General features: G+C 35.4%; 2 protein-coding genes and 1 non-coding gene across 8 annotated transcripts; 1 reads left to right on the top strand and 2 right to left on the bottom strand.

The window, feature by feature from the left end:
- Window positions 1–4,045: 4,045 nt before the first annotated feature.
- LOC114351307 (UDP-xylose and UDP-N-acetylglucosamine transporter) lies at window positions 4,046–6,166 on the top strand. The gene is made up of 4 exons (XM_028302479.1): window positions 4,046–4,375; window positions 4,468–4,589; window positions 4,856–5,120; window positions 5,573–6,166. Exons 1-4 carry the CDS (start codon window positions 4,208–4,210, stop codon window positions 5,951–5,953), a joined length of 936 nt encoding a protein of 311 aa, XP_028158280.1. The 5' UTR covers window positions 4,046–4,207; the 3' UTR covers window positions 5,954–6,166.
- Window positions 6,167–6,513: 347 nt separating this feature from the next.
- Rbp1 (RNA-binding protein 1) lies at window positions 6,514–9,870 on the bottom strand. 6 transcript variants are annotated; one of them, XM_028302443.1, is made up of 5 exons: window positions 9,718–9,870; window positions 9,428–9,639; window positions 8,555–8,617; window positions 7,277–7,434; window positions 6,514–6,847 (listed from the first exon to the last, which is right to left on the bottom strand). In XM_028302443.1, exons 2-4 carry the CDS (start codon window positions 9,634–9,636, stop codon window positions 7,281–7,283), a joined length of 426 nt encoding a protein of 141 aa, XP_028158244.1. In that variant the 5' UTR covers window positions 9,637–9,639; window positions 9,718–9,870; the 3' UTR covers window positions 6,514–6,847; window positions 7,277–7,280. The 6 variants fall into 6 exon arrangements, 4 of the variants coding, with proteins under 4 accessions (XP_028158244.1, XP_028158246.1, XP_028158245.1 ...); XM_028302445.1 differs by having other exon boundaries at window positions 7,277–7,431; XM_028302444.1 differs by having other exon boundaries at window positions 7,285–7,431.
- On the bottom strand, window positions 8,690–8,823 carry LOC114351310 (small nucleolar RNA SNORA53). The gene has a single exon (XR_003655771.1). It is a non-coding gene; the product is annotated as a small nucleolar RNA SNORA53 (small nucleolar RNA).
- Window positions 9,871–12,994: the final 3,124 nt, after the last annotated feature.

Below are 12,994 nucleotides of genomic sequence, written 5' to 3'. Positions count from 1 at the left end.
CTCTACAGTTCCTTCGCTTGATTCATGTGAATGTCACTCGGAATCTCATTCCGACACGCTAATTCAGCCAAAACAACAACCAAACAATTTCAATGATACTACTGCTAAAAACTCTGTGCCAGTGTCAAACTCACCAAACTCACTTGATGTTGAGTTTGAGAACAATAATTCGAATTCTCAGCGTGTACCAATTGGTAGGAATCTTTACCAGGCATCTGATGTTTCTCCATATGTCATACACATACAAAAAGAACAGACAACTTCCAATCAAAATACTTCAATTCACCCGGTTTCTCTTGGTTTGTTTTTGAAAAAGCATGGTTTTAAAAACATAATAAATGGCAGTTTAAAACGCATAGGCAGAAATCGTGCAGCTATTTCCTTTTCCATGACCACTCGGGTGACAGCTGTTCAGTTGATGAAGAGTTTGTTAAATGTTGTCTGTGTACAGGTTCTCACTTTGCGACCAGCAAAAAATGTCCTGAGTTTTCCCGTCAAAAGCAAATTAAAGAGACTATGGCTAAGAATTGTATTTCTTATTCTGAGGCTTTAAAATTACACCCTCCTCTTGGTAAGTCTTATGCTGATGCTTTGACAACAGTAGCCCCAGTGAACACAAATAGACCAGTTTTGAAAAATACATCTGATAGTATTCCCAGCAGGAGTTCATATAAAAAAACAGTATTTCTTAAGCCTAGATCCCCTCCAGTAATTAGTCCTGGATATGATAAGGCCTCTCATGATGCTCTTATTAAAGATTTCAACATAAACTTTCCTTCATCCGGCACTGCTTATAAGGATTCAAGTAAAGACTCTTTACTATCTGATATTATGTCTGTTAAAGAACTTATTATCACACTTATTAATTCATTGTCTCATTATAATTCAAACTTCACACCGACCAACGCTGCCTCATCCCAAAACTCTGTAAGTAATAAAAATAATAATTTGCATGATAGTACTTTTAATAGTAATTTTATAAATAATAATGAATTCAGTGGTAATTCAGTGGAATTGCCGCAGTATTTACAGTAAAAAATCAGATTTGTTTCATTTAATTAATAAATATGACCCTTTAGCCATTTCTCTCCAAGAGACTTGGCTTAAATCTAGTAGTTGTTTTAAGGTAGCAGGCTATGCCTGCATTAGAGAGGACCGTCTAGATGGCTATGGTGGTGTTGCACTGCTGATCAAGCATTCTTGGCCTTTCAAACACATTCCCATTCCTATTCATAATGATGATTATTCCATTATAGCAGTTTCTGTAAACGGCATTTGTTTTGTTTCTATTTATATTCCACATCCATCCTCTATTATATATGATGAAATTTTACTCAGTATTTTACCTTCCCTTCCAAAACCCATTTTAATAATGGGAGATTTCAACGCCCAGCATGCTTCTTGGGGTAGTTCTTCCTCTAATTATTACGGTTCAAGAATCTTAGATTTTTTAGATGTGAATAACTTATGTTTACTAAACTCCGGGGAACCTACACGTCGCACTGCTAGTTCTGAAGGATTCAGCGCTCCTGATCTATCCATATGTTCTCCTTCCTTAGCGTCATCTTTAACTTGGCACGTACTTAGTTCTTCATATGGCAGTGATCATTATCCTTTATTTATTACTTTACCATTTTCTGACAAATCAATCCCAATCCGTCCCCCTCGATTGAAGTACCAATTGATTAATGCTGATTGGAAACTTTTTAAAGAAAAAGTGGAGGAAAGATTAGAGTCACTTCCTTCCTTACAATTAGACAATCATAGCAATTGTGCTGATACCTTCACTCAAGTTTTAATTGACGTGGCGGACAATATTTTTCCTGTTAAAAAAAATAGTAGTAGATATATTCCTCCTCCCCCATGGTGGGATGAAGAATGCGCTGAAGCTATTAAAAAAAGAAAATTAGCGGAACGTGCGTACAGAGCATTTTCCTCTTCCGAAAACTTAGAAATTTTGTCTCAACTTATAAACAGCACCCGTAAGTTATTTAAACAAAAAAAATGGGAAGGATGGAAGACATTTTGCACTTCGATATCACCAGACGTTTCCCCATCTGAGGTATGGAAAAATATACGGAGATTTAGATCTTGTTTCCGAGAGAGTACTCCCTCGTTCATAGATAAATCAATTGTTGATAGCTTTCTAGACAAATTAGCGCCTCCTTCTGTGCCTCCTATAGATATAGTATATCATGAATTAAACTATCCTATTTGCACTGAAAACCTTACAGATTTAAATGCTCCATTTACTTTTTCTGAATTAAAAGGCATTTTGTCGTACGTGAAAGATTCGGCTCCTGGTATTGATGGTGTTCCTTATTCTTTTTTCATTAATTTAAGCGATTCTTGCCTTTCATATTTTCTATCAATAATTAATTCCATCATGATTAACGGTAATATTCCTCCATCATGGAAATCTCAAGAGGTAATACCAATCCTCAAACCGAACTCTCCTGTAGGTAACTCCACTTCGTATCGGCCTATTGCTTTATCGTCTGTTCTTCTCAAAATTGCAGAGCATTTAGTTAAAAATAGATTAGAATGGTATTTAGAAAGCAAAGGTATATTAGCTACCAGTCAATTTGGTTTTAGAAAAGGGAAGAGTACTATGGATAGTTTAGGAATTTTTACTACAGATATTCGCTTAGCCTTTACTAATAATCAATGTCTCCTCGCTGCCTTTCTCGATATCACAGCCGCTTACGATGGTGTTAATTTATCTATTCTTANATTTAGTAAAAAATAGATTAGAATGGTATTTAGAAAGCAAAGGTGTATTAGCTTCCAGTCAATTTGGTTTTAGAAAAGGGAAGAGTACTATGGATAGTTTAGGAATTTTTACTACAGATATTCGCTTAGCCTTTACTAATAATCAATGTCTCCTCGCTGCCTTTCTTGATATCACAGCCGCTTACGATGGTGTTAATTTATCTATTCTTAAAAATAAACTTTTAAAGCTACAAGTACCGATTACCCTAATCAATTTCATTATTAGTATGTTATCAGAAAGATCTATTCACGTTACTACTCAAGATTCAACAGTCCTGACCCGAGTTCTTTGGAGAGGATTACCTCAGGGGTCTGTTTTAAGCCCATTGTTGTATAATGTATATACGTACGACCTTGAATCTGTTTTTATTAATAAAATTAATATTCTACAGTATGCTGATGACCTTCTTTTGTATGTTTCCGGTTATTCAGTAAGCGAATTATGTCATTGCTTAACGGCAGCTCTAAGTTCCCTTAAAATCTGGTTAGATAATAACTGTCTATCATTATCTGTCCCCAAAAGTTCTGTGGTTCTTTTTAGTAGAATGCGGATGCCACCTCCTGTTTTTGTCTACTATGATAATATCACTATCCAGGCTTGTAAGGAAGCAAAGTTTTTAGGAATAATTTTAGATGACAAACTATCAGGGGTTCCTCATTGTTATGAAACTACAGATAGGTTCTTAACACTAGCTGACAAATTTTCAATAGCGTCATTCAAACGTGCTTCATTTACGGTAATGGCTGTTATGGTTTCATTGTAATGCAAAAGTGCCGTACTAGTCATTAAGATGTTGTCCTTAAGTAATGATGCAAGTTTTTTATCATTACGTTGAAGGGTTTGAATGGCGTTACCATATTTAATAGCGTCGTCTTCGTCCATTGTACCGATTATTTGTTTAAAAGCGGTTCCAATTCCGGCGAACCAGGCTGATCTTTTATCGCGATTTGAAATCAAATGTGAGATAGAACTATAATCTCGTTTTATGTCACTGAGTCTTGAAACCAGGGGTTGTAATAAACTATTACATTAAATATCTGAAATATAATCATTTTGTTGGCAAAGATACCTAGCAGTTCCCAGGATGGAATTTATATTGTCTATGTGAGGTTTTATATATGCTATATCTACCGGAACCAAAACGTGAAGGTCATCACTGGTGATTCTAACTGTTCCAATTGGGTCGAAGTAAATTCCTGGATTCTCGTCTATCTGTTGCACTATATCTGAAGCGACAATGGTGAGGCTGATTGAAACCGTTCTGTAATATAATATAAAAAAAAAAAAAAAAAAATAAACACAAACTTTTAAAGTTGATTATAATGTAAAATTTAATGCTTTTAACAAGTGTAAAGTTTACAAAAGTATATAAAAAATATCAGATTTTAGTTTATAATTGTTGTGTAATTTTTAAGTGATTTAATTATCTTTAAAATGCGCATATCAAACACTATCCTGAAAGTTTTTCTTGGTTGTTGTTCTTCCGCTTTTCTTATGGAAATATTGATGTCAAAATGTCCAGAGAGTGCCAACTTGATAACTTTCCTCCAGTTTTTCTTTATTTCTTTACAGGGTTTTGTATTCACCCTTAAATTCGGGACGGTAAGCAGTACACTACTTAGTTACTAACCTCAACAAATTCATAAAGTTTTTGCATGTTTTTTTAAATAATCAAAAGTGGTTTGCTTTTTCAGATAAAGCCCAAAATACCTCTGAAGCATTACGCAATTCTGATAGCTTTGTTTTTCGTAACAAGTGTTGCAAATAATTATGTTTATGCCTTGCATGTGCCTTCAACACTGCATATGATTATACGGTAATTATATGATCACCACGCAGAGCTTTATTAAGCCTTATGACCTTAAAAAGAAATAATTACTTAGTCTAGCCTAGTGAACATTACACACTAAATCTCTAAGGATTGAGATCTCTGTAGTAAATCTTGTAAACAGTTTTTGTGTAAACTCGCTCTAACTTTGATAAGCTAGTGTAAATTAATTTTAAACACAAACAATTATAAGCTAATTTAATTTTGTGTTTTACAGCAAAAATATGACATAATAATTTGTTATAAATTTTCAGATCAGCGTCTTCCCCTGCAAGTATGCTTGTATACTGCATCGTCAAAAAACAATCTCCCAGAGTGTCAAATGCAATTGGTTCCGTCCTTATAAGTGTGGGAGTCGTTTTAGCAACGTACGGAGGAGCTCCGGATGACAGGAATGATGGGATATTCCTATATTGGTGCATAGGAGTCGCTATACTTGTTACTACGCTGATAACCGGCGCATTTACTGGGCTCCAACAAGAGATATTGTACGCGAAATACGGAAAACATCCCAGTGAGGTGGGTTCTACTAATTTCTAGAAAAATATAATTGAATTATGTAATCACTTATCTAATCCCAACTAATATTATAAATGCGAAAGTAACTCTGTCTGTCTGTCTGTCTGTCTGTCTGTTACGCTTTCCCGCTTAAACCTCGCAACCGATTTTGATGAAATTTGGCATAGAGATAGTTTGAGTCCCGGGAAAGAACATAGGATAGTTTTTATCCCGGTTTTTGAAACAGGGACGCGCGCGATAAAGTTTTTCTGTGACAGACAAAAATCCACGCGGGCGAAGCCGCGGGCGGAAAGCTAGTTAAGAATAAAGATAATAAACTTATTATTTTTATTGAGTTATGAAGATCATTAACTAAGATAGTGCTACCATGTATTGATAATAATTTTAAAAAGTACATTACTGTATAATAATCTAACCATAGAGCAGACAACTTAGTTTTTCTTGTTTTTCAGATGATGTTCTTCACTCATGCGCTACCTCTGCCATTTTTTCTGGCAATTTCCTCCGAGCTAGTTCATACTGGATGGAGTCTGTCATGGGATATTTGGTTACTTATTGCCTTAAACATTATATCCCAGTTTTACTGCACACATTCAGTGCACAAACTGGCCACAAAAGAAACCTCTGTAACAGTTACATTTATACTAACATTAAGAAAATTTGTATCACTTTTAATCTCATCTGTTGTTTTTAAAAATAATCTCACTAGTTTACATATCTTAGGCACAATTTGTGTGACTATTGGTACATTAATTTATTTTAATTTCTTTGAGAATCTTAAACAGAGACCTGTGACTTTAGTGAATAATAATAATAATAAGAAAAGCAATTAATATCTATCCCTCCATTTTTGTATTATTTTTAAGGTGATCTAATTGGTGAATAGTGATTATTTTTTTTAAGTTAATATTTTTATTAGTCTTAATCTTAAATAATAAAACTGTGAATTTCGAAAAATATTACTTGGTTAGCTAAAGGGTTTCCTACTTATTGTGACTGTTATATTTTACATTGTTAAACATAATAAAAATATATTTTTTAAGCAATTTTCAACTTTTTTTTGTTCATTCTCTCCAATCCCCTAGCGCCACCTATCGTCTATTGCAGTGCTAAAAAGTAATTTCCTCACGCGGCTCACGCTCACCTAGAGAATGTAACCAAGACTCGACTCACGCCCTTTTTTCTTTTGATATTGATTTTAGGAACACAGATTGAAGAGCAAAAAAACCGGCCAAGTGCGAGTCGGGCTCGCGCNTTGGCTACGGAACCCTAAAAAGGCTTTTGAGTTGCAATGGTACTACCAGACACAGGCAGTGTGACACCATTTATTACAATATTTCGACCAATTCGTATTTATAGATAAGTAGAGGATTTTAAAATAAGAAAACCGTAATTATTTTCAATAGATATTTTATTCTTACGTAAGTCATCTTAAAGTATTTTTAATTAAAAAAGTATGTAGGTACAACAAAGTATCAGGCTGATAAGCAAAAATATTCAAAGATTAAACCTACAATAAATCTTTATACATTATTTTGTAAAAAAACAAATGGAGACTTGACAAAATCATCTTAAAATCTACAAACTTTGTCCAATCTAAAACAAAATATTTGCAAGCTAAGATCTCATACAAATCATAGATTTAAATCACACATACACACCACTTTTAGAATACCACTATATTACATTTAGCTGTCCAATTGTACTTTTCCTCCTGATATTAATACCTGCAAGTAAAAAGGAAATTGATCATGAAGTATTTACAATATTACAAGTTACAACACACAATAACAGTTTTATGGCAGGGAGAAAGTTAACTGTTATATTTAATGCAAATGAATTTGCTTCACATTTATGGCAATTGTTTGGAAATTATTAATTTAATTTCAGTCAGCAGATTACAGCAAAGAGTGACAGAATAATTTTTGATTGTCATACCTGCCATTATCTCTCTGTTACGTCTAGAAAAATATGAAAAATTAACCAATAAGGCACTTCTAAAGGTTTGAGGTTGGATGTCGATCAACACAGACCCAATGGCAATTTGTGCAAGTGGGATCTGTGGTCACAACCACCTCAGACCTTTTGTAGCAGTGCATGACGTGAAGAAATGGTTGATATGATTAAAAAAATAAAATAAAAATCGTGCTACCTACATATTTACCTGCTCTTGCTGTCAGATCGGCTTCTTCTTTCTCGAGATCTCGACCGGCGGACTGAAGGGGATCGGCGGCGGACCGAAGGAGACCGACGCGGGGACACAGAACGACCTCTGGAGTACGACCGGCGGCGGGGGCTTCGGCTGCGAGACCTGCTAATATTTATACAATCAGAACAACGTCAAAAAAATAAATCACTTTAATAATGTCGATCTAACCTGAATCTGTATTTAGTCTGTATACTGTTTTACCCTAAAATTTTAAAATTCTCAAATTCAAAGTTAATCAATTTTGCTTCAGCCGAAAATTGTTAATGGGAAATATTGTTATTGAATAGATTTCTATTTACTTTTACTTTCTACAATACTGTAATCCTAAATATACCTAAAACGCCAACACAAATTCGACTATTACTAGGTAAGGTAAGGTAGTGCTAAGTATAGGATTTAAATAGTACCGAGCCTTGATGAGCCAGCGAAGGTCGTTGACCGTTGAGGGGCTGCTGTGAGGCCAGGGGATTTTAACTTGAATGTAGGCGGAGTTCAATGTCTTCAGACGTTGGCTTTAACGGAAGTTTCGAGAGAAAATGTGGTAACACGGGGAGAGTCGGCCGTTGTTAAGTTGTCGTTGGCTCGGTGCCTCGGTGTGCAGTCGGTGAAGCATCAAGGTTGCAATGGTCAAGGTGATTGATCCTATGTGGCTCTCGGGTTTAAGGATCGTGTCCAGGTAACGCTGGGTCAGGACTAGGTAATGGCGGTTGGGAGGAGAAATAGGACGTAGTTGGTTGTCGCCTCAGCTGCGCCGAGAAGTTTGGAGAGCGTTTTGAAGAAGTTGTTGCTAGCGGCGTTGTTCGCGGATGTCTTATCGGTAAACGAGCCGTAGTTGTGGTGAAGAGATGTGGTGAGGTCGGTGTGTTGGTGGTTGGTTGATAAAATGGACCTGCAAACGTTCCAACACCCACCACTTTTAATATCTCGCTGTCAAGCTTAATAATACTAATTGCAGCTGATTTAAATATTGCAAGTTATTATAAAATATAATTTATGAATATTAATAATAAGCAAATCATTAGTAAATTATCTACTAAAAATTTATAAAAAATTACAATAAAAGCAATTTAATTTATGGAATTACTGGAGATCATTAAGTTACTTTTTGTCATTTCAAACAAAGAGTTCATGAGCAAATAAAATTTGTAAGTAATTCTGAATGTCTATGTAAATATCAGGATATAGATTTCAAGTAATAGGTACGTCTAATGCGTACTTATAGTACCTTCTATCTCTCCTTGTGCGTCCATTCGACATCTCAACACGGATCCGTGTACCACAGCAACGTCTAGAATGAATAAAATTTTTTTTTAGGAATACAGTAAAATGCAGAAGCATGAGATAATTGTTTTGAAAATAAATGTTCCCCACATCAAGACAAGTCGCTTTCATTAGAAAACAACATCTCAGTCTCAATGTGGAGGTATTATAATCTTGCACACTTATGACTCAAGCGTTTCACATTAAAAATGAAACGGATCTAAGGAGCGTGCTGATACAAATAATGACTTTTTACCATTACATTGATTTTACATGAGATTTGAAAGGAATGCCTTGAATTTTTATTATGAATGTGAAACAATAATTTTGCTTTGACGATTCAAATCTCTTGTTTTAGCATGCAAGTGTGTTCCATATGTCTTGTGTAAATAACATTATGTAAATACAGAACAATTATTGTAATTTGGAGAAATATGAGCCTCAATCATCTATTTGAAAGAACTGGCATTTATAGGAATGATAAAATAAACTATTTTATAAACTTTTGACCGCCAAGATTGCAGAGCTGCAGAAAATTTTACTGTAGTAGCTATTAAAATTAAGATTATGGAAGGCATTTTATTTTTTATAAGGCTAAGTTGAATTTAATATTCACTATCGTGTGTGGTATTTTTTCTTTGAGAAAATAACACGCAGGTAGAAAAACACCATGTGCTGAAAAATAAATGCGTTAAAATAGGTCAAGAGTGGATCAGAACAAGATGGCGGATGACACGGCACCGCCGGGCGCCGACGTCACTTTCACTAAGAAATCAATACTTATAATAAACTTGGAGTTTATTTAGCTAGAGTAGAAATTAGTTATCAAAGTACTCACGTTCCATCTAAGCCTCGTACAGAATCTTCGGCGTCACGAGGATCTTCGAACTCAACAAATGCGAACCCAGGAGGGTTTCGGGCAACCCACACATTCCTGATGTTACCGTATTTTGAGAACACTTTTTCGATCTCATATTTGGAAGCATTTGTACCCAGGTTGCCAACGTAAACTTTGCAGGACAAATCCCATTCTCTATAGCGAGACATCCTCTGTAAAATATATAAGTGCGTATTAGCGTGACGCCATATTGGCATAGGTTATGATTTTAGAATCAAAAGCAAACTTACCCTGTTTTTCGGTATGGTGATCCGAAGTATCACTAATGAAAAACTGCTGATGAAATATGGTCAGAAAATTTTTACTACGTTTACAAAAATAAAACACACGGCTAACCACTCTCAATCGCAAACGAAGAATGATTTTTTTTTTGAGTGAGTGAATGAGATGAGATTTGACTGAATGACGACGTAATTATGATCGTTCGTTCACGTCATGAAGCTATAGATAAAAAAAAATGGAGGCCACACTCCGAATACCTACTTGAAGCACAAACTAGGTATCACTATCTCGCTCTCTGTGGGCAGACTCTCTCTTTCTAAATAAACAAAAAATATAAATTTGCTCAAATTCAATGAAACTCAATGTAAAATCTTTATTTCTTGACATAGGTATCATTAAATGATAAATGTAAATACTGGTAAAACGTTTTAGGAAGAAATTACTGTAAAAAATGTGAAAAATGTTTACAATGATCCAATGTCGGAAATCACGAAATGAACACTTACGCGTGGAATCTTATGTCACTTCCAGGACACCACGGTGCGGAGCGATTGTGTAAGGTTGTTCATGGATGGAAAATGAATACAATTGATCATCAATCGTTTACCTAAATTCGAAATTTTGACTATTCCATGAAGACCGAAAAGTGACCGGTCGTATAAAACCGTTTAATGGATTTGCTTTATTATCGAAAAACATTCGCTAAAACTAATTTTCTTTAACAAATAATAAATCAAATTCATGTTTAAATGCAGTTTATGACATAATTTTTAAATTGTCACTATTAGTATTTTTTACTGAATAACCTGTAGGTAAAAGTTAATTCTACAATTTCTGAAAAATCACCTAAAAGTACCTAACCTTTTCATTAGTGTAACCTAAAAGTAACCAATGCAGTTCAAAAGTAACCTTCTGGCAACACTGCGTACTACCGCAACCAAGCACTACAACATTTTGCACCATTTCTTGTGATAAAACAATGATTATTTCCTGTAAACAATCTCAAACGAAATTAACTGCATAATAAACAAAATAGTAAACAACCGCCATGATTGGCCGGATTGGGCCGATGTTGCCACATGGTACCGATTCCCCAGGAATTGGGATTGTAATTCCCTGATTCACCAACACATTAAACCTAAACGGCCGACAATTTTGTGATTTTTAATTCAACTAGGTAATCGTAGTTCAAATATTTAATTATTTGTTTAACTTCTGATTTGGTTAGTGAATTGGCTATTTCGAAGAGGAGATTTAAATCAGGAGATAGCAATACTACAGTCCACACTAAAAAGAGAGGTCGGCCCACAGAGAGCGAGATAGAGGTAAGTAGGTATTTGACTCAAGTTTTTGTTCCAAGTCTGGCCTCCATTTTTATCTTTAGCTTGATGGTTCACGGGTCACATTAATTTTTTTTCCACTTGCTCTAGGGGGGCTGCTTGTAGTACTTATTCTTATCTATGGGCTGCTTTCCCTCCATTCCATTAGTTCATTGTGCATTCTCAACACAGATATGGATTAGAGTAGATACAGCAAGTTGCTAGTCAAAGCGTGCCATTCCGATATGTCCAAATGGACATACATGGTCGAGTGATGTTCATGTAATCCGATTACAACAATCGGATACGATGACTTTACGAGGACAGTAGTACGAACACGGTAGAGAGAAGAAATTATAATTTACNAACTGGATATATCCGAAAATTCAATGTTTCCAACTTCCATACATTTAGTACTGCCACAGTCATGGCACTCATGTCTTGATAATATTATAGCAACTAAAGCCTAGAACCAATGTTTTCCATGAATTATTTTAAATAAGATTGCAATTTACGAGTTCATTTCAAGTGTTTATTATTTATTAAAAAAAATACACTTTTCATATTGTGTGGCTGGCATACATTTAGTATGGAGGCTGAAAACATTGAATTTTCGGATATATCCAGTTAATTCTGTAACCTATTACTGATACCGTTAGAAAGAGCTCGTAAAGCTCTTTCAGGATCAGTAACCAGTTTTTCAATATGTTGTGTAGTTTAGAAATAATCGAGTGAGATCACTTATCGTTTCCACCCTGTATATATATAAAAGAAAGTCGTGTTAGTTACTTCGCTTATAACTCAAGAACGGCTGAACCGATTTAGCTGAAAATTGTCAGGGAGGTAGTTTAGAGCCAGGAGAAGGACATAGGATACTTTTTATCCCGTTCGAAATAAAAAAAAGTCTGCTTATTTATTGCCATTAAGGCGGAACAAAGTTCGCCGGGTCAGCTAGTTATAACTAAAACGATGTCCAAAAGAAATAATTTATTTTATAATTATTGATCTATAGCTAACTGGCCAAGAGTGCACAAATGCTTGTGTGCAGACAGTTCTTCCTTTATTAAACGATAAAAATGTGATGTAAGCGATAAAATTTATTGTTTACCAATCTATTTACGTCTTGGTAACTAACGCCCGTATTCACAAAACGATACTTGCTTAAGTGAAGCAGAAAATCGAACGCACAGCGTTGAATAGAGCTCTGTGATAGTGACCCTGTGCGTCCACGAGCACTGTGAGACCTCATAGTAATGTTTGAAAATACGGGCGTAAGTTAATCCATCAAGCAGTTTTGAGAAAATGGTCGTTAATGTTCCGTTTTTCGTAAATGTCGATTCGATTTCACGACATCGCATTTGACAACAATGTTGCTGACCCATATCGGGTGGACGGTGGACATGAAGGGTGGGCGGTTGCGTCATTCGATGTAATGTCATTTGATGATACAGGGTGTGTCCCAAAAATGGCATGCTAGACTGGCACAGATAGCTTGGCTACATAGATAGCGGGAGGAGCGGGGTGGCACGCCCACCCCCAGAATGGTCTGGTGCCCCCAAGGATGTTGGGCTATAGATTTGAAGATAATTGTAGTCCAGTCATTTAAGCTTAAATTAGGTAAGAATCTCGGAATTAGAGATACCCAGCTGTAAGNCTCTGTGGCCCTACCTCTCTTTTTAGTGTGAACTGTAGTATTGCTATCTCCTGATTTAAATCTCCTAGTAAATTCTTCGAAATAGCCAATTCGCTAACCAAATCATAAGTTAAACAAATAAATAATTAAATATTTCAAACTACGATTACCTAGTTGAATTAAAAATCACAAAATTGTCGGCCGTTTAATTTTAATGTGTTGGCGAATCAGGGAATTACAATCCCAATTCCTGGGGAATCGGTACCATGTGGCAACATCGGCCCAATCCGGCCCATCATGGCGGTTGTTTACTATTTTGTTTATTATGCAGTT

This window comes from Ostrinia furnacalis, unplaced genomic scaffold, assembly GCF_004193835.3.
Source record: "Ostrinia furnacalis isolate ACB-3 unplaced genomic scaffold, ASM419383v2 OfSCF1126, whole genome shotgun sequence".
Lineage (NCBI taxonomy): Eukaryota > Metazoa > Arthropoda > Insecta > Lepidoptera > Crambidae > Ostrinia > Ostrinia furnacalis.
Note: the sequence above shows the minus strand (reverse complement) of the source record. Positions and strands in the feature narration are given on the sequence as shown.

Coding starts and splice junctions, on each gene's coding strand:
- LOC114351307 (XM_028302479.1), top strand. CDS start 4,208: ATGCGCATATCAAACACTATCCTGAAAGTTTTTCTTGGTTGTTGTTCT. Junction 4,376..4,467: donor TCACCCTTAAATTCGGGACG/GTAAGCAGTACA, acceptor TTGCTTTTTCAG/ATAAAGCCCAAAATACCTCT. Junction 4,590..4,855: donor ACACTGCATATGATTATACG/GTAATTATATGA, acceptor ATAAATTTTCAG/ATCAGCGTCTTCCCCTGCAA.
- Rbp1 (XM_028302442.1), bottom strand. CDS start 9,636: ATGTCTCGCTATAGAGAATGGGATTTGTCCTGCAAAGTTTACGTTGGC. Junction 8,618..9,427: donor GTACGAGGCTTAGATGGAAC/GTGAGTACTTTG, acceptor TATTCATTCTAG/ACGTTGCTGTGGTACACGGA. Junction 7,435..8,554: donor CGCACAAGGAGAGATAGAAG/GTACTATAAGTA, acceptor TATAAATATTAG/CAGGTCTCGCAGCCGAAGCC.